General features: G+C 45.1%; 1 protein-coding gene across 2 annotated transcripts in view; it reads right to left on the reverse strand.

The window, feature by feature from the left end:
• Positions 1-18652, reverse strand: part of SAE1 (SUMO1 activating enzyme subunit 1) — a 59870-nt gene that overhangs the window by 21348 nt on the left and 19870 nt on the right. Inside the window, exons 4-7 of one of the 2 annotated variants that reach the window (XM_078145830.1) lie at positions 17716-17858; positions 15466-15565; positions 5831-5936; positions 5269-5372 (exon numbers count right to left, since the gene is read on the reverse strand). In XM_078145830.1, the coding sequence (XP_078001956.1) occupies positions 5314-5372; positions 5831-5936; positions 15466-15565; positions 17716-17858 (408 nt within the window). In that variant the 3' untranslated portion in view covers positions 5269-5313. The remainder of the gene's footprint in view (positions 1-5268; positions 5373-5830; positions 5937-15465; positions 15566-17715; positions 17859-18652) is intronic. The other variant, XM_020978413.2, reaches the window with a different exon arrangement.

Below are 18652 nucleotides of genomic sequence, written 5' to 3' on the forward strand. Positions count from 1 at the left end.
AAGGGTCTCAGGCAGGATTTGAATTCAAGTTTTCCCAACTCTGAGCCTACCAACTCTATCCAACAGATGTCCTAGTTGTGGGACAGTGCAGATGGGGATAACAGATGAGAAGAAAAGGAAATCTGGCAACTAGCTTCAGTTTTCTGATGCATCATGAGGTAAGTAAGGTCTCTGGCTGAGATGGTCTGGGGGAGGAAGAGCTGTGTAGGGACTGGGGAGAGAAGAGAAGGTCTGGAACAGTCCCGGGAGTGAGCAGGACAAAGAACTGGTGACGGAACAGCAGAATCCTAGGATGATATAAAATGAAAAGGGCCTTCTTCAGAGGACTTCATTGCACAAATGAGCACCCCAGGGCCCAGGCTATATAGTGACCTGCTCAGTCGCACAGGTAGTGGGTCCTAGAGGCAGGTTCTGATGCTCGGCCCTCTGACTCCAGAGCAGTGACCTTAATCACGGATGGAGCTAGAAGGTCAGAAGGACAGGCTTGCCTGCATAACAAATTTGTATGGAAACAATGACGTGATTCCCACTAGCTCTGATCAGCAGTACCTGAATTAAAGCAGAGGAGGTAGATGGTGGGGATAACCCAGGGTTAGGGACGTGGCAAGGGGTGCCTGGCAACAGGAGAAGAGAGCAACAGATCCAAGAATAGGGAGAGTTGAGTATTGAACTGGTCCATTGAGGGGGTCAGGATCGGGAAGGAGGATGTGCAAGAAATTGGAAGTCATGGTAAGGATAATGAATAGAATGAGAAGTATTAAGGTAGGGAGAGAGGAAAGACAAAAATACGGTCATCAGATAAAGTAACTTTGGAGCTCTTGAACATGGGAATGGAACTCTAGTAGGGATGGCAAGATCCAAGGTATAACCATTCCTTCATGTAGCTGAGGTGGAGTGGAGGAGAAGGTCTTGTGAGAGAACAGAAGACTAAGGAAGGGGGAAGTTAGGCTATTTGAGGGAACATTAACATTCTGTTACACCTAAGTACTCTCTTTTTTCCCCCTTAGTGATAAACTTTTATTACTGAAAGTTTCACAAAGAGAAAAAGAGAGAAATAAATGTTCATTAGTTGACATCTGTCAAATTCATAGTAAAAAATGAATGAAAAATTTTTTGAAGTAAATACAATTTTTTGAGATAAGAAAGACATTAACACAGTAACTATCTGAAAAAAAGTTTTGAGATATTTACTAATAAGCAGAGAAATTCCAATTAAAATAACTCTGAGCTACTATTCTATACCCATTAAGAAATTATTGTTCAGTTGTTTCAGTCATGTCTCTTTGTTACCCCATTTGAGGTTTTCTTTTTTTGGTCACACAGCTAGTAAGTGTTATGTGTCTGAGGCCAGATTTGAACTCAAGTCCTCCTTAATCCAGAGCCGGTGCTCTATCCACTGCACCACCTGGCTGCCCCGATTTGAGGTTTTCTTGGCAAAAATACTGGAGTGGTTTGCCATTTCCTTCTCCAGCTCATTTCACAAATGAGGAAACTGAGACAAACAGGGTGAAGTGACTTGCCCAGAGTCACAAATCTAGTCAAATGTCTGAGGCCAGATTAAATTCAGGAAGATGACTCCAGGCCACACACCATCCACTGCGCCACCTAGCTGCACTAAGTTAGAAAGATGGTAAAAGATGAATTTTTTTTTCACTTCTCTAAAAAATAAATTTATTTTTCAACATTCATGTCTTTAAAATTTTTAAGTTCTGGTTTCTCTCCAGCCCTCTTCCTCCCATTGAGAAGGCAGGCAATACGATCTCAAACATCAGTATGAAATCAGGAAAAACACACTTCCATATTAGACCATGTTGCACGAAAAAAATAAAGTGAAAAAAGTCTCCCTGAATCTGCACTCAGAGTCCATCAGTTCATTGCATTTTTCATTATGAGTCCTTTGATACTGCCCAGTTTCACCAGGTCTTTCATAACTAAGCCCTTTCCTTCATCCATCTCATAGCTGGCCTTTAATTAGCTCAATGGAACAAATATTTTAAAAGTCGAGGGAACTGATTTTTCATGCATTCAGTGATAAGCAAAGTCCATTTCTTCCTGCTCTAAGTTCAAGTGTGTTATTATTCACTGCGGGTAAGTTAATGTTTCCACACCAGCCCTGATATTTTTAGCACTCCTGTTTTGATAAACTCATGATTACCTCAAAAGAGAATAAATCAAAGTCCACTTTTTGCCACAGGAAACTAGCTCAGACTCGGTGTTTTGAAACATACTATGGGAGAATAATAAAGAAGCTCAAGACCGTTCAGCTCAGAGGACTGGGCACAATCTAGTGGAAAAAATGCCAGAGCGGAGTGTTCCTTTGCTCTGTCCAGCGGCTATCTCAGTGTTAACTGGAAAAATGTCACAACAGCCACCACACTCTAATACCAGGGTGGCTACTTCAGGAGAGCCTCAAGAACACTTGAGGTCTGTAAGGAAAACAATCCCTGCACACCTTTGAGGGCTAAAAGACCACCAGGCTGATCAGAGAAGGGAGCGGGGCTGAGTGGGAGCGCAGGCCACTCCTTAGCTGGGGAGGATCTTAGCCAGGCAAAGACCCAGCTTTGAAGTCCAGCCCCGTAACTTATTGGCTGTGGGACCCTGGACAAACTGCTGACCTTCTTTACATGTCAGCCTCTTGGTCAGTAAACTCCAGGGCTCCCTGTCACCTCCAGGACCAAATATAAAATCCTCTGTTTTGCCCTTTCCCACCTTTCCCGTCTTATTCTGCACACTCTCTGAGTCACTGACTCTGGCCTCCTGGCTGCTCCTCACAAAAAACAGGTCCTGCCTCCGGGTCCCCACTTCAGAAGCTCTCCTCCTCCACCCCTGCCTCTGGGCTTCCCTGGGTCCCTCCAAGGCTCAGCTAAAGACTGCTCTTCTGCAGAAGCTTCTCCTAATCCCCTTAATGGCCACTGCCTCCCTCTGAAATGACCCCTAATTTATCCTGAATTGACTGCACATTGTCTCCCCCATTGGAACATGAACCCCGAGAGGGCAGGGGCTGTACTCTGCCTCTCTTTATACTTCCAGGGCCTGACACGGAGCAGGTACTTACTCCATTCTAGCTGACTGCTTTCCTAACCACGAAGGCCGGAGGCTACATGATCTCTAAGGTCACTTCCACAAACTCTAACGGCCATAGGACCCTGCTCTAGCAGGGGAAATACCAATTTCAAGGGAAGATATTCACATAGTCCCCTCCTGCACATAAGCCTGATATCTCTCTGAGGCAGGCAGTGTATGGACTTCTTCAATGGACTGGTGACCTCCCTGAGGTGGGCACTCGTCACACTGGTGCAGGCTACACTTCATCCTCACACTCTCATCCTGTGGGCATTCTTGCCTCCTCTGAGTCCTCCACAGGGAATCCACCCAATGAGCTGAGGCCCCTTCTCAGTCAGTGAGGTGACAAGCATTTAATAAGCACCTACTAGGTGCCTGCTCTCTAGTGTTAAGCACTAGGGATACCAAGAAAGGCAAAAGACAGTCCCTGCCCTCAAAGTGCTCACAATCTAACGGGGAGACAATATGCAAACAAGCTGCAGCCCAGTTAGATGAAAGGTATCCTCAGGGAAAAGGCATCAGTGGGCAGGGACTGCAGTGGCAAGGGCATCTTGCAGAAGAAGGTGGGATATGAACTGAGTTCCGAAGGGCCAGGGAAGCCAGGAGACTTCAGAGGAGAAGGGACAGCATTCTGAGAAAGAAGGAAAAGGCCCAGGCAGGAGGCCAGCGTCACTGGATCCAGGAGTAAGGTGTGAGAAGACTGGAAAAGTGGGGGGTGGGCTACGAAGGGCTTTCAAAGCCAGAGGACTTTACGAGGCATTTGATGCTGTAACAGGGAGCCGCTGGAGATGACAGAACGGGGGATGGTGATACAGTCAGGGCTTTAAGAAGATCACTTGGGAGCCATTCCCCAATTCATAAATGGTCAAAGTTTTCAGAGAAAGAAATCCAAGACAAGAAGGGAAAATGATAAATGCTGGAGGGGCTATGGGAAAAACAGGCGCGTTGATGCACTGCTGATGGAGCTGTGAACTGGTCTGGCCGTTCTGGAAAGCAACCCGGAATAATGTGCCCCCAAAGCTTTTAAACTGTAGAGATACACGCATACTCTTTGGGACATGCTACTCCAAAGACATTAAAAAGAAAAAAAAAGAGGAAAAGCACCTACAAATACAGAAAATATTTATAGCAGCTCTTTTCACTAGAAATTGAGGGGATGCCCATCAATTGGGGAATGGCTCCACAAGTTGCGATATATGTACGTGATGGAATGCTATTGTGCATGTATGATGAAATGTTGCAAAACAAACCATAACAACTATAAAGACAATTAACTTTGAAAAACTTAGGAACTCTGCTTAAGATAATGGAACCAACTAGTTCCAGAAGATTCATATTGAAACATATTATCTACCCCCAGATAGAGACGAGATGGGAGGGAAAACATGCAGAACTGAAAATAAAATAAATTGAACAACAACAACAACAAAAAGATAATTTTGGCAAGTTAGTGAAGGATGGGCAGAAGTGGGGAGAGAGTAATATGTTTTTTCTTATCAAGACTTCTTTTATGTTGGTTAAAATTCTAAGGGGCAGCTAGGTGGCACAGTGGATAGAGCACTAGCCCTGAAGTCAGGAGGACCTGAGTTCAAATCCAGTCCCAGACCAAACACTTGACACTTACTAGCTGTGTGACCCTGGGCAAGTCACTTAACCTCAACCGCCTTAAAAAAAAATTCCACAAGTAATTTATTATTATTTCCACTTGCAAATGAGAAAATTTAACTGGGAGTGGGGTAGAGTAACTGCCTCAAGCCACAGAACACATCTGTGTCAGGGCCAAGACTAAAACCCAATTCTCCTGACCCCAAATCTGGTGATGGTCCCACATCTGCCAAGGCCCGAGAAGACCACAAAGGTCCCAATGCTGGGAGATTAAAAACAAAGAAGCTCCCTGCGGGCAGGTCTTAGTCTTCTCCAGTTTCTCAGCATTTTTCAAAGGGCTTTACTTAGCTGGCTAATACTTGATTGTGACAGTTTGGCTACTGTCTTTAGATCGGAACTTCCCTACACCTTAGCAGACAGTCTTTTGAGAGTTAGCTGGGCCAAAAAGTTCATCCCTGCAGCCACCAAGGTGGGGAGGAGAGTCTCTGAAGCTGACTGGGCTGGTCTCTCTGTAACCTTTAAACTCCGGGCCACCAGGCCACCGCCACACTCCCACACCCCCACACCAGGAGTCACCAGATTTGGAAATGAAACACTTACATCATCTAGTCAATGTTCATCAACGTTTGAGGAACAAATGTATAATCAGAATCTAAGTATGCTGAGCAGCAGGAAGGGGAATAGTGTGAGTGAAACTTCAAGCCCTACAAACAGGAAGAGGGAAAAGGTAAAATACAAACCGCATGATCTCCTTTCTTTGGGCCTAAGTATTCTTACCTGTAAAACGATGGGATTTGCCTAAATATTTGCTAAGGTCAATCACAGATCATTTGATCCTTCCTTTAAAGCATATAAAGAACATTTTAAGAGACAATTTGCCAAAGAACCATTTAACTTCCTTTGAACAAATGGCAAAAGATCTAGAAGAGAGGAAAAATCCAGCTTCTGGACATATCACACCAGATTTCCATGCAAGACCATATGGTTACTTACTGCAATTTAGAGATGATAAATTCTCAAGACACACAGGCCTGTTCAGCCTGATCATGGCTACTGAGAAACCCCTGCTAGGGACAGGTCCTAACCACCACAGGATGTTTGCACAAAGTCTGTCCTGAGCTGACAAACAGGAGCGGGCGCTTTCTGGAGGGCAGGGCTTTACCTTGGAGCAGAAAGTAATCACAAGTGGTCCGTTTGAGGGCTGCCTTGGCCTTGTCACTGCTCCAGTCCACCTCCAGAGCCTCCTTGAATGGACAGAAAACCACTTTCTGTGGGATAAAAAAAACCAAAGCTGTCTTAACTACAAAACGCATCAGCCTGGGATCTGTGTAAGCAGAGTCTCCCCTAGGAGGGAACAACTCCACAAGCTAAGTCCTTTTTACAACTCTTGAGGAAAGGAAGACATTTGAGCCAGAAAACTAAGACAAGCAGAGCGCAATGCTCAACTCCTGGCTCTTTCACAACTTTGTTTTTCTTAGGGAAGGCAGAGCAAGCTAGGTCCAATGGAAAGAAAACAAGGTCAGGAAACCTCTCTAATTTTCTCTACTCCTAGATTCTCCCATCTACTTACCAGTGACCCTGAAAACTCATTTCCCTTTTCTGAGACTGAATGTCCTCTTTTGTAAAATAAAGAGGGTTGACTCAGCAAATTTTAAGGTCTTGCCCAACTCCCAAATGAAGAAAATCTCCATGCCTCAGTTTCTTTAGTCCACAAATAAAGACAGCATTGTTTCTTTACTCTGACCTTATTTACATGGACATCTGAAGAGAATTAATTTCACATTAACCCACAATCCTTTGTTTTTAAAAGTCTTATCATACTTCTACAAATAAAGCACAGAAGACCAGCTTGATTTTTTGGTCCTTGAGAAGAGAACCAGGAGCAAAAGGAGGGAAGTTAGAGGGCAGCAGTTTCCTAACAAGGGCCAGCTAAGAACAGCACAGGCTACTTCATGAGAGAGGGAGTGAGTTACTCATCATGGGAGGTGTCCCAGCCAAGCCAAGATGGCCCCTGATCTCGTAAAGGCATCCGTCCATTTGGACCAAGACGACCTCTAGGTCTCTTCCAATTTCAGGAGTCAGCGCAATCACAACCAACACAATAAAGATCGCCAAATGCTCAGTAACAGGTAAGAGTCCTTATATTTCAAGCAACTTTGGATGTAACTGAACCAAGAATGACAAATAAGATGGACAGTCCATGAGAGTGGACTGGAACAGGACCTGAGTTGCGTCAGACTCATTCAGGGAAAAGGGCTGTCTGAGGCTATCCAGTCCAACCCAGATCTGAAGAAGCCACGCCTTCTCCAAAATGTCAACCAGTGGTCATCCAAGCTGGACCTGCAGAGCTCTGGTGAGGGGTAACCTACCATTTCCAAAGACAGCCCATTCCAAGGCTCCCTAGCTCCAGTCACAAGGAAGACAGTCTCCTTATATTGAGTCTAAATCCACCTCTGTGAAAGGTGGTTAGTCTGGCACAACCAATTCCTCATCCAAGTCATGCTAGCTCTCTTGTGATTACTAACCAGCCCCTTAAACAGGTTTTAGAATTCTGCCAGGACTCAGTAAGCTCACTGGTCTCCAGTACGCAGATTCCACTCTGATCTTTTGTGAAAACTGGGAATCACCCCATCTCTAATTCTGTAGCACTATTCGCAATGGCCATGGACTTGCAAGGACTCCTCAAAGTGGTGCAGCAATATATGTGCCAGTTGTTTGGAGCAGTGAGGGGCCTAGGATGGTGTGGTGCCCTCTTACTCTGTCCCTGCTTATACCAGGTATCATTCCTTATCAGTTATTTCTGTTCCATGTTCTCCAGGTCAGAGATCGTTCTCCCCGGCAGAGAAGACAAAAGCAGATTCTGAGGCGCACCGCTGCCTTTCCTCAGTCACTGTAACTGTCCCATCCCCCCAAGCAGAAGCTATACCCAACCTTTCTCTGACTCTCCTCTCTGTTATCCCTCAGCATCTGCACTAGTCTCAGCTTACTAGGAGCTTTATTCTGAGAGGACCAGGCCATCCTTTTACTTGTCTCCCCTGTTATCTCTCCTCACTTCCATTTTCTGTACATGTCTTTTTAAATCTGAGGGAGGGGGCAGCTAGGTGGGGCAGTGGGTAGAACATTCTGCCTGGAGTCAAGAGGACCTGAGTTCAAACCTGCCCTCCGACATTTATTAGCTGTGTGACCCTGGGCAAGTCACTTGACCCCAACTGCCTAAAAATAAAATAAAATAAATATGAGTGAGTTCCCTGGGCAGCCAAACTAGTCTCTTTTTTAAACAATTCTCCCCTTTCTTTCTCAGCAGAACTGTTTTTTTGTATCTTCAAAGTTTAAATCTTGAGAGTTTCCCATTCCACACAGGCTGCTGCTGACTTCCCCCATAGAATTTTAGGCCATAGGATCCTCTCAATCCTTTCTCTGACTCCCTGTAAAATTTTTTTGTTAGGCAATTGGGGTTAAGTGACTTGCCCAGGGTCACACAGCTAGCAAGTGTCAAGTGTTTGGTCTGAGGCAGGATTTGAACTCAGGTCTTCCTGACCTCAGGGCCAGTGCTCTATCCACTGCGCCACCTAGCTGCCCCAAATGTTTTTCTTTTTAAAATCAATATATAAGAGTATACCTATGCTTAAAAAAAAAAAGTTTTTCTTTCCAACACTATGTAAAGAGTGAGTATCAGAATATTTACAATTTTCCTTTCCTGTACCTCAAACTCTAAAAAATAATATCACTTCTCCCCAATAAACCAATCACTTCCATCCCAAATAATCAATTCTTACTTCTTGGTAAAAAGCAAATTCAGAATATCAAGTCACCTACGCGACTTCTCCACTAAAGAAAAAATTACCAGTAAGAGAAGTCAAGAAACTATTGGATGCTTTACATTGGTCAGAGAGAGGTCCTACAGAAGCCTAGAAAAAGGAAGTCCCCCCTCACTGTCATACCACCACTGTGCTGACCTAGCAACATCTCTCCAAACTCCTCGTCCATTCCCTTTTTATCTAGGTAGCCTGGAGCATGTGAAAATGGCGCTTGTGTGTCTGCTGCCACTGACCCTTGACTCCCAGACTCAGTCTTCTTCTGTGGTTCAGACTCCTGCTGTATGAAGCTTCACCTTCCATCACTCCTGGGCTCTGCTAGAGTTATCCACTTCACAACGTCGAACAATCCACCTGAAAATCTCCTTTGGCCTATAATTACTTAAACAGTAGTCACTTAATGCGGAGAGCCAGTTTATAAAACAAGCACCAAACTAAACCATAACAAAAAAACACTATTAATCAGTCTACTAAAGTCTACATAGAGTCAGTCCATATAAGTCAATCTACGAAAAAAATGAAAAGGACAATTACAAAGACTGTTAACATATTCTAAGAGATGAATATCTGGAATACTGAGAAGCTCAACCACATCTTCCAGGCAGGACCAAGATGGTTTAAGCAAAGGGAAGTTCAAATTGCTGGAGAAGATTAAACAAACATGGTTTTCCTCCTTCCCACAGCTGCTGCCAAGCAGTTCCAACACATTGTAAACAGTGCTATATGACACACCATAGATTGTTCGGCTGCCCCAGCACTTTTGGCAAATGATACTAACCTCAAAAGACAGAGCTAATCCAGTGATGCTGAATACTAGAGCAGTCTGCCAGACAGCTCTTAAGGAAGTCTTACAAGAGAAGTCAAACTATTCACTGCACAGTCTGACAGAAGGAAACCTACTTTATTTTTTTAAACAAGTTTAGAAAACTATAAACATCAATTCAGAGGCATCACTTGACCCTTTCACAAGAAAAATACTACTAAAAGCATCTTACTACTAGTTTTTTTCTTACTATTGTGATCACTGAGATTTTCCTGCACTACTGATTTCATCTAGTACATCTATGGCATAGGGCGAAGTTATGGGCTGCTTGGGGAGTGTCAAAGGAACTGCTCAAAATCCAGAGACACAGGTTCCAGTCCTGGCTGACCTGAGGCAAATCCCCTGACTGGGGGTCACAGCCTCAGGATCTTTATCAGTAAGACCCCTGCCACACCCATCCCACTGGAACAAATAAAAGGCATTTTATCACTAGACAGAGCGTTCAGACAACCAATCAGGACCTGATCTGTAGTAAGGAGAGAATTCCGAGTCGATACAACTCCCTACAGCGCCCACCTTCCCACTTTCCTGGCCAACTCCCAAGGCTTGCCTCTTCCACAAATCATGCGTGGCCTTGAATCCAAGTGCGCTATGAGACAGGACAGGATGGAATAGAAGTGAGAGAGAGTGAGAGTGAGAGTGAGAGAGAGAGAGAGAGAGAGAGAGAGTGTGTGTGTGTGTGTGTGTGTGTGTAAATGCCACTTAAGCTATACTAGCCTAGCCAGACTCATCTACTACAGAAGGAATTTGCAGTCGATGCATTTCTTTGGGTCTCCTCCATCTCCAAATACCATTTGTATTTTCTTAGGATCAGACAATTTAGAATAGGTCCTTAAAAGTCTAGCTCATCTCTTCCTTTTATAAGAGGAAATTGGGACTCATAGCAAGTAGTTTGTCCCATATCACACCTGTTGCAAGGGGCAGAGTCAGCCTTCGGCATCCAAATCCCAGTCTTTACCACCATGCCATGGCAAAGGAAACAAAGCAGAATGGCACTCAATAGAACTGGGCTGAAGTCCTGGCTCTGTCACTGAGTGGATGGACACCTTGAGCAAATTAAACCTACTGAGCCAGTTGTCTCAGCTGTAAAATAATGATTTAATACTTGCATGAACTGCCTCAGAGGGGTACTGTCATTAAAGGACACAATGGCTACAAAGCACCATGTAAACAGCAAGATAATCCGGTTGCCTGATTCGGCCCAGTACTGATCAGAACAGACAATCAATAGCCACTCACAGACCAGCACCATCAAAGCAAGACTAATTTATTTATGGGTCGGATGACAGATAGTGAAAATTTACACAGCATAAGTATGGCTCATAAAAATAGGGAGAGAGCCGAGTATTGGACGGGCCATGTCAGTGGTTATGAGGAAACTCCCTCTATCGGTGCAGGCTGGCATCTTCTCTGGGTGAGCCTTTGTTGGGTATATAATAGAGCAGACACTTGGGTGTACTTACAGAATTATGTGACTTCTAATTAGCCAGGCACACAAGGGGTACAGAGAAAAAAATTAATAGTTCCAAGGACTATCATAAGTTCACAAATTATTTTATCCTTTGAAAATAGGCATTATATTAATTTTGAACATGATTCCTAATAGAAATATGTGATTAAAAAAAGAGAAAAATTAAGTGATTAACTAAAGGGAACCTACTTATACAATTTTCACACTCAAGTAAGTCAGGAAATATTAGAGGTGCCTAAGGAGCATAGCAGTCAAAGGGCTGGATCTGGGGTCCAGAAGGATCCTGAGTTCAAATCCCCCTTAAGATACTTACCAGCTCTGTAACCCTGGGGCAAACCACGCTGACTTCCTTCCTCCTCAACAAAACGCAGACAACAGCAGCACCCACCACACACAGAGTCTTTGTGAGGAACAAACGGCATAAAAAATGCAAAGTGTTTATTGCCAACCTTAAAGCGCTACAGAAACATCAACGGCTACTCATCTTTTTGTTACTACTACTCGTGCTTCTTCCTCTACTACTGCTGCTGCTGCAATGCCGAGCAGTCGTCTGGAGACACACTTTGTTTCAGTGCAGAACACAACACCCTCTCACTCTCAGTTATCCAACAAGACTGGGCGACAGTGGGCTCAGAGTCACTGCAGGGCTTCATTCAGTGAGAGGCTGGAAAACCATCTGTGGAGGATATTACCGAGCAGACTCCTATGGCGGGTGGGAAGTTGGAATTAGACTGCAACGAGGCCCTTCCAGCCATCTGATTCTGTGACCCAGATCTGATCTTCCTCCCCCTGGAATCCCGGCCAGGTTCTTCCTTCTCAGTCACTTGGTGGCAGCAGGCAGCATAACAACAACTTGTTTCTACACTGCTTTATTTGAGCTGAAGATCACAGCATCAAAAATGTCATTTCCTTTTTTGGGGGACAATGTTATTAAACTGAGATGAGGGAAATGCTCTAGACACAGTCGATCAGGGTTTTAGCAAAGCACAGGACAAAGCCTCTTGTGCTACTTTTGTGGCCGAGATAGAGAGATGTGTAACCACAACAGTAGTTACACGGATTCAAAACGACAAGCTGAAGGACTAGATACAAAGCGTCATCTCTTCTAGCCAGATGTCAACTTGTGGAGTATCCCAGTAGCTAAGCCTGGACTGGTGCATTTTCAGCAACGACATGGATTAAAGGCATGGTTTATCTAATGTGGAGATCACACTACACTCAAAAGAGATTGGTAAGCAGTAGATGACAGACTCAAGATCAAAAAAAAAAGTCACACTCTAGAATGTGGGGCATATCTAGCAAAATGAAATTTAATGGAAATTCATGTCAAATGTCACACTTGGCTTTTACAAAATGGCTTCCATGTGGCCAGATGGCATTTTGTCTGCAAGGGATCTGAGGGTCTTAGTGGACTGCAAGCTCAAGGAGTCAAGTGTGAGGGAGCAGCCAAAAGAGCTCCTATTACCCTAGGCAGCTTATCCAGGACAGCGGGAGGACAGGGTGAGGCTGATTTGGGTATTAGTCAGACGACACCTGGCACATTTTGTGAAGGATGTTGATAAACTGGAGAGAGCCCTAAGGCAGGCAAGGCAGGCAGGCAGGCAGGCAAGCAGGATGATTAAAGGCCTCAAGACTAGTCTCATACAAAGATTGGCTAAAGGCCCCAGGGCTGTTAAGCTTGGAGAAAAGTTGACTTGTAGGGAACATGACAGTTGTTTTCAAATATTCCCAAGGCTCTCATGTATAAGAGCATGCTCTGGGGGAAGGAGGACAGAACTAGAGCAGGGAGTCTTTGATTCACAGAAGGAGGGTTTTTTTTTTTGTTTTTTGGATTTTTTTTTTTTGGCTAAGCGGGGTTAAGTGACTTGCCCAGGGTCACACAGCTAGAAAATGTTATGTGTCTGAGGCCACACTTGAACTCAGGTCCTCCTGACTCCAGGGCCAGTGCTCTATCCACTGTACCACCTAGCTGCCCCAAAAGAAGGAGATTCTCAAGTGGAATGGGCTAATTAAGTCTGAGGTTCACTGACCAGATGGGAGGGAGCACACCAAGTGGGCACATGACCCCTCATTCTGGTGGAGATGAGCAGTGACCTGAGTCTGCCAGAAAGAGACATGGAGGTGGGGCCCGAAGACCTGGCTTTTTGCACCTGACTCTGCCCTCACCCCACGTGACCGGGTAGGTCACCCGCCACCCTTCCTCTACAAGGAGAGGGCTGGCCATTCCTACTGGCCCTCTCTGGGCCTCAGAAAAGCATTCAGAACCTCCAGAAAGGTAGCAATATCATCTTCCTAAGAAGTTTCTCCTTTAAAAGTTTCTAGTCACTACACCAGGCAGATTTAGGAATGCAAAGCCTGGGAAGCCTGCACGAGCACTCACCAAGAATCAGCTGGAGAAGCTGGAGGTGCCTGCGTTCTGCTAACTGGTGACTCGTTACAATTCAGACAGAGGGGCGATGTCTGAATCAGGGAACCTCCAAATTTGAAAGCGCAAAGGGCCCCCAGAGAATGACTGATTCTCATCCAAACGCTTCATTTGGCAGAAGCAGTTACTTGAAGCCCAGAGACCTGACTGATGGCAGAATCACCACCACAATGAAGAGGTGCAGACTCCCAGGCCTGTAAAGGGCTGCCTGGCAGGGCTCCGTAAGCCAAGGTTTGGAATGTTGGAGAAGATCAATAGGAATGCACTGTATGCCTCAAAACCTTAACAGATATGGGTTGGAGCACTGGTTCAAAATGTCCAAGGGAAACAGCTGACTAACAATGTCAGCTGGAGAATATTTTGATACCTTAAAATTGGGCCCTGGGTAGGAAGAAGGGCTTGTTAACTGACAAGCTGGATGAGTGGGGCACAAAGGCCCCAGAGTGCATGACAGGGCAGCCGACATTCCCCTCATAGTTAGAGAAAGTAGCTCCCACGAGGGGATTTCCAAAGCAGCTCGGCAGGACTGAGAGCAGTGTCAAACTTCCAGCAGTGAACGGCTAACAAAGCAGGGCACTAACTTTATTTAAATGTGAAAGCCCTACTCCAATTCCAGAAGGCCTTAAAGATATAAACCTCTCCTCACCAAGGCCAAGTGTCACCCTGCTAAGAGGGTGTGATTTATAAAGTGACGGCACCCACAATGCAGCTTTTATACTCCTGCATTTGTTAACAATTCATCCCCCCCCAAACCCTCTCCCCAGCGCTCTAAAGCTTGACTGAGCAGGGCAAAGGGGCGGGGGCGGGGGGTTGCTAAGTTTTGGCCAAAACACCAATGTTCACTCTGAGGATAATTAAGTTACTGTGAACTGATATTTAGATATGGACTTTACAATTCCCTTAAGGCATATTTCTTACCGAGGCTTTAAGACACTCAAATATAAAATACAACACCTTTAAGAGTCTGTTCCATGATTGTGGTTTCTGCAGTTAGCAATCACTTTAAAAGGGATTCAAACAACAACAAACCAGTGTAGAATGTCTACATTGCCCGTTATTTTTCCACAAAACATCTGACACTAAAGAGTAGCCAGATTCCCCGCGTCTGATCTGCCCTCTGCCTCCACTAACTTCTCTTGGCTCCCATCTATCTCCCTCCTCGTCTTACCAACCCTTCTCTCTCTCTCCATCTCTTCAGACAATAAAACAATTTCCAAGGCAGCCGATGCAACAAAGAAGTCGTCCTAATGTGCTGTCTCCCCTCTCCCCTTCTCTAGAATCTGGACTCTGGTTTTGTAAGGCACCCAACTCATAAAACAATCATCTTAACAAAAGCTCACACTCAGATGGTTCAAAGTGCTTTTCTTATAACTACCTCACATGATAGGTATGGCTCAAATATTATCATCCCGATTTTACAGATAAGGAAACCCAGGTTCACTGAGGAGAAAGCCTTACCCAAAGCCACCAGCAGCTCTGGATCAGGGCTTCTTCACCCTCTGTGTGTCATGGACCCCTTCGAGAGTCTGGTGAAGCCCAGAAGGGATTCCATGTCAGAACATGGAGCCCAGATTAAGGGCCCGTGCTCCAGATGTTCCCTTTCTCCCAAGCCTTTGCTGGACTATTTACCTCTTTCCACCCCCTCCTTTCTATCCAAACACCATCAGTCATCACCCCCTGATCCCTGCCCACCTGCCACCTTCGCAGGTGAAAGGCTCTCTCCCCTCCTCACACTGGCCCTCTCCTTCATGTTCTTCTCATCTGCCTCTCTCAGCCCAATCTGGTCCACTCCATCAGACTGTGAGCTGACAGTACAACCTGTATCTTCAGGGCCAATGACAATGCCTTTACACACAGCACACACTTAAAAGTTTCTTGAAATGAACTGGAGATAAAGAAGCCAGAGCTTCGGTCTCCAAATCCATTCCACACTGATGCTGCCCACCTTCCTAAAAGCATGGAGTCAGTAAGGCTATGGATACTCCGTTTAACAATCTACTCTATGACCTGTTTTTCAACACTAAGAGCTTTTGTTCAAAGGTTATTACAAGTGGAAAAGGAAAAAGAACACACTAAGAAAACCTCAGAGCTGCCCCAGAGGTGCAGCATGAAAACACCAGGTACCCCAGGTGAGGGCAGCCAGCAGGCATCTCTACTCAAAGAGGAGGCTGTTTTCAGATGTGGCAGCCCAGCCCCAACTCCTCCCTCGGCCCTCCGAGCAGGAAGAGAGGTGGAAAGGGTGGAGGGACATTAGGACATCTACCTTTTTCACCATCATCGTTTCTGTGGCCTCCAACTTTGCCTTCTTAGTGTCAGGTCCGTCTTCCACTCCTGGGCTGACTTTGGAGACTTTGGTTTTCTCCCTAAAGATAACATGAGCCATAGATATCAGACGTGGAAGGGGCTTTGGGGGTCCCTAGTTTAACTGCCTCCCCCCAAACCTGGTTCCTCAACCCCAGGGCCTCTGAGTCTCTGCTCAAAGGGCACCCATTCTATTCTTGGACAGGTTCAATGGTTCAGCAGCTTTTCCTGACATCAAGCCCAACAGAGACCATGAATGCCTGTAAGTGAGAGGGACTTGGATGTTATCTTCAGTCTGATTACCTTTAGAGGCAGGAGGACTTGTCCAGTTCCCAGAGGTCTCTCTGAGTTGAGCTAAACCCTCTCAGAGCCTCCAGTACAGGCATCCAAGGGAATGCAGCCACACCACTACACTCAACCCTCTATAATGTGAAGACTTCATATGCAGCTTTTCAGGGCTCCTTTCAAATCATTCAAGGTAATAGTCTATGACTCTAGGTTCGAAGAATTAATGAGACTCAAACAAACAAACAGAAACAAAATTTCTGTTAAAATATGGCCCCTTAATCCATTTATAAGTGCTACAAAGACCGTCAGCAACACTTGTTCATGGCCCCCACTTCACGGATGGGCTAGACCACTTCATAGCTTAATCTTATAGCTTCTTTCATAACATCCAACGATGACTTTTTACCTCTCATCCAAAAATGAGGCCGACAGGATCCCAGACTTATAAATGGAAGGAGCCTTAGAGGCCACCTACATATAGTGCAACCTCCTCATTTTACAGATGAGGAGCCTGGGGCCCAGAGGGGGTCAGTAACATATTTCAACACATCCATGTATTTTAGTCCTTCTCTCCACTAGTACAGTTCACAACCCATCCTTATGCTCTTGTATCATTCTTTTGCAAGTCTTTCTATAAATTCTCCTTAGAGGATCCCCCCCCCAATGCCCCATCATGCTGAAGGCCTTGCTCCAATTGTCTTCCTCTTTCGTGGATACTAAGGCACCCTCAAAGTACGTTCCTATTAACCTGATTCTTGCGATTCCATTTTCTGAAGCAGTACAGCATTGTGGAGAGGGCACTGGACCTGCAGTCAGGAAGACCTGGGACTGACTCCTTCCTCAGACACCTCCTCTCTGCATGACCCCATGAACTTCCAGGTCCTTCTGTAAAATGTGATCACAACACTGACCTCAAAGGCTCAGATGAGAGACATGGAGTGCTGGTAAATCTTTTTGTTGTTGTTGTTTTTAGGCAATTTGGGTTAAGTGACTTGCCCAGGGTCACACAGCTAGTAAGTGTCAAGTGTTTGTTCAGAGGCCGGATTTGAATTCAGGTCCTCCTGATTTCAGGGCCGATGCTCTGTCCACTGCGCCACCTAGCTGCCCCTGGTAAATCTTACAAGCGCTCCAGAATGGGCATAAGTCATTGCTGGGGATGACCGGCCAACTCATCTCTTCTGTGTACGCCATTTCCACACACAGGCCCTTCTCACTAGGAATATATAATAATGCAGCCTGTTTAGGTCCACAATGAAGCCAAGTCAAATAATAGCCTGAAGTGCACTCTCTGGTACTAAGCACACACACATACATGCACACACGTGTACACACACGCACACGCACGCATGCACAGTACTGTGCCAGGCACTTTGATGGGAAGAGTTGGACATTCTTGCTCTTTAAAAACTTTTAACTGATCTGCACAATGTAGGCCCACAGTGAACATGATTAACTGAAACCAAGGAGGCAGTTAGTAGGCAGACTCAAAAGAATGAGGCATGCAGTCCAGATTCTCCGTCCCCTGCAAGTCAGTGTAAGCACTGTTCTTCAGGCTCTTATACACCGGTGTATTAGCTCTAAAATGAAACCCCGCGGGTGATTTCCTTTGCTTTGTGCATTCGGTCTGCATTGGCCAATTCCCAAGTCTAGAACATGGAGATCCCTTCTTCCCCCAGTTGCTAACAAAGTTACAGACCTTGGTAATTCTCAGTGAACAATCAGTAGCCACAGCTAGAGCCAGGGCTCCAGCACAATGGATTTGGGGGGTGGGGAGGTGAGGGGAATGAAGAAGATAATGGATGTGTTGAAATATGTTACTGAATTACCTCGATGCTAAAAGCGGTGGCATTTTAGGCTATCAGCTGCCTCCTATCCAATCCAATTTAACTTTTAGGGTGCTGTGAACTCCTCTCCCAGCACTTACTCCACAAACTCATGCTCTCCCAGATTAGCAAACATGTATCCGTGGTAGCCAAAAACATCCCCAGTAAAGAACTTGATGCTATTTTTATAGCAGATCTGGTCAATTTTAACTAACACATCCCTGGAACAGCAAGTCAGACATACCTAGAGAAAAAGAAAGAAGCTAGGAGTGAGTTTTTGAAATCAATGATTCACCTTATTGACATTTAACTATCCTAAAGAACAGGCTCTGTGAACATGTTTAAGACCAGTTTCACACCGGTAAGACAGGCTCTTGGAATATCACTATTAGAAGGCAAGAAAAACGGCAAGTTTCAGTGTAGAGAAATATAAATGAAGTTAAAATGCCACTCTACTGACCACAAATGGGTTTAGAAAGAGCCCCAAAACTGACCGATTTAAGGTCCCACAACAAGATGGGGTACATTCCTTAGTCTATAAACATATTAGTGAGACATCCTTAATATCAGCTTCACTTTGGGCACAGGCATTTTCAATAAATGAAGAAGCCCTACAGTTGGATAAGTAAATAAAAGGGTGGGGGAGAGAAACGGATGAGGAAAGAAGGTAACAATTCTTCCTCAAAACGCCTTCTATCCCTGCCAATAGTGTGATGTGACTGCATCGATCTTGGGATGCATTAATAAAGGCGTATGCCAAGTGTACACAGAGGAGAGCTGTGAAGATCATGATGAACCCAAATGAAGGCATGTGAGAAAGTTTTCTTCGAATTTTGAATGGTTGCCAACCTACAGTCAGGACCAAAACCACTTTTCAGAAGTGACCATTAGAGATCATCAATGTACCTTAGAATAGGCATGTTCTCTCTCTTTTGGGCTGATGTTAGGAAAACAGAAATAAAACAAAGCCCTGCTAGGATTCCCACCCACAAAATCTGGTGTGAAAAAATGTCTGCATTAATAGCCGACAACAAAGGT

Source organism: Phascolarctos cinereus, unplaced genomic scaffold, assembly GCF_003287225.1.
Source record: "Phascolarctos cinereus isolate Bilbo 61053 unplaced genomic scaffold, phaCin_HiC Scaffold_726;HRSCAF=1367, whole genome shotgun sequence".
Lineage (NCBI taxonomy): Eukaryota > Metazoa > Chordata > Mammalia > Diprotodontia > Phascolarctidae > Phascolarctos > Phascolarctos cinereus.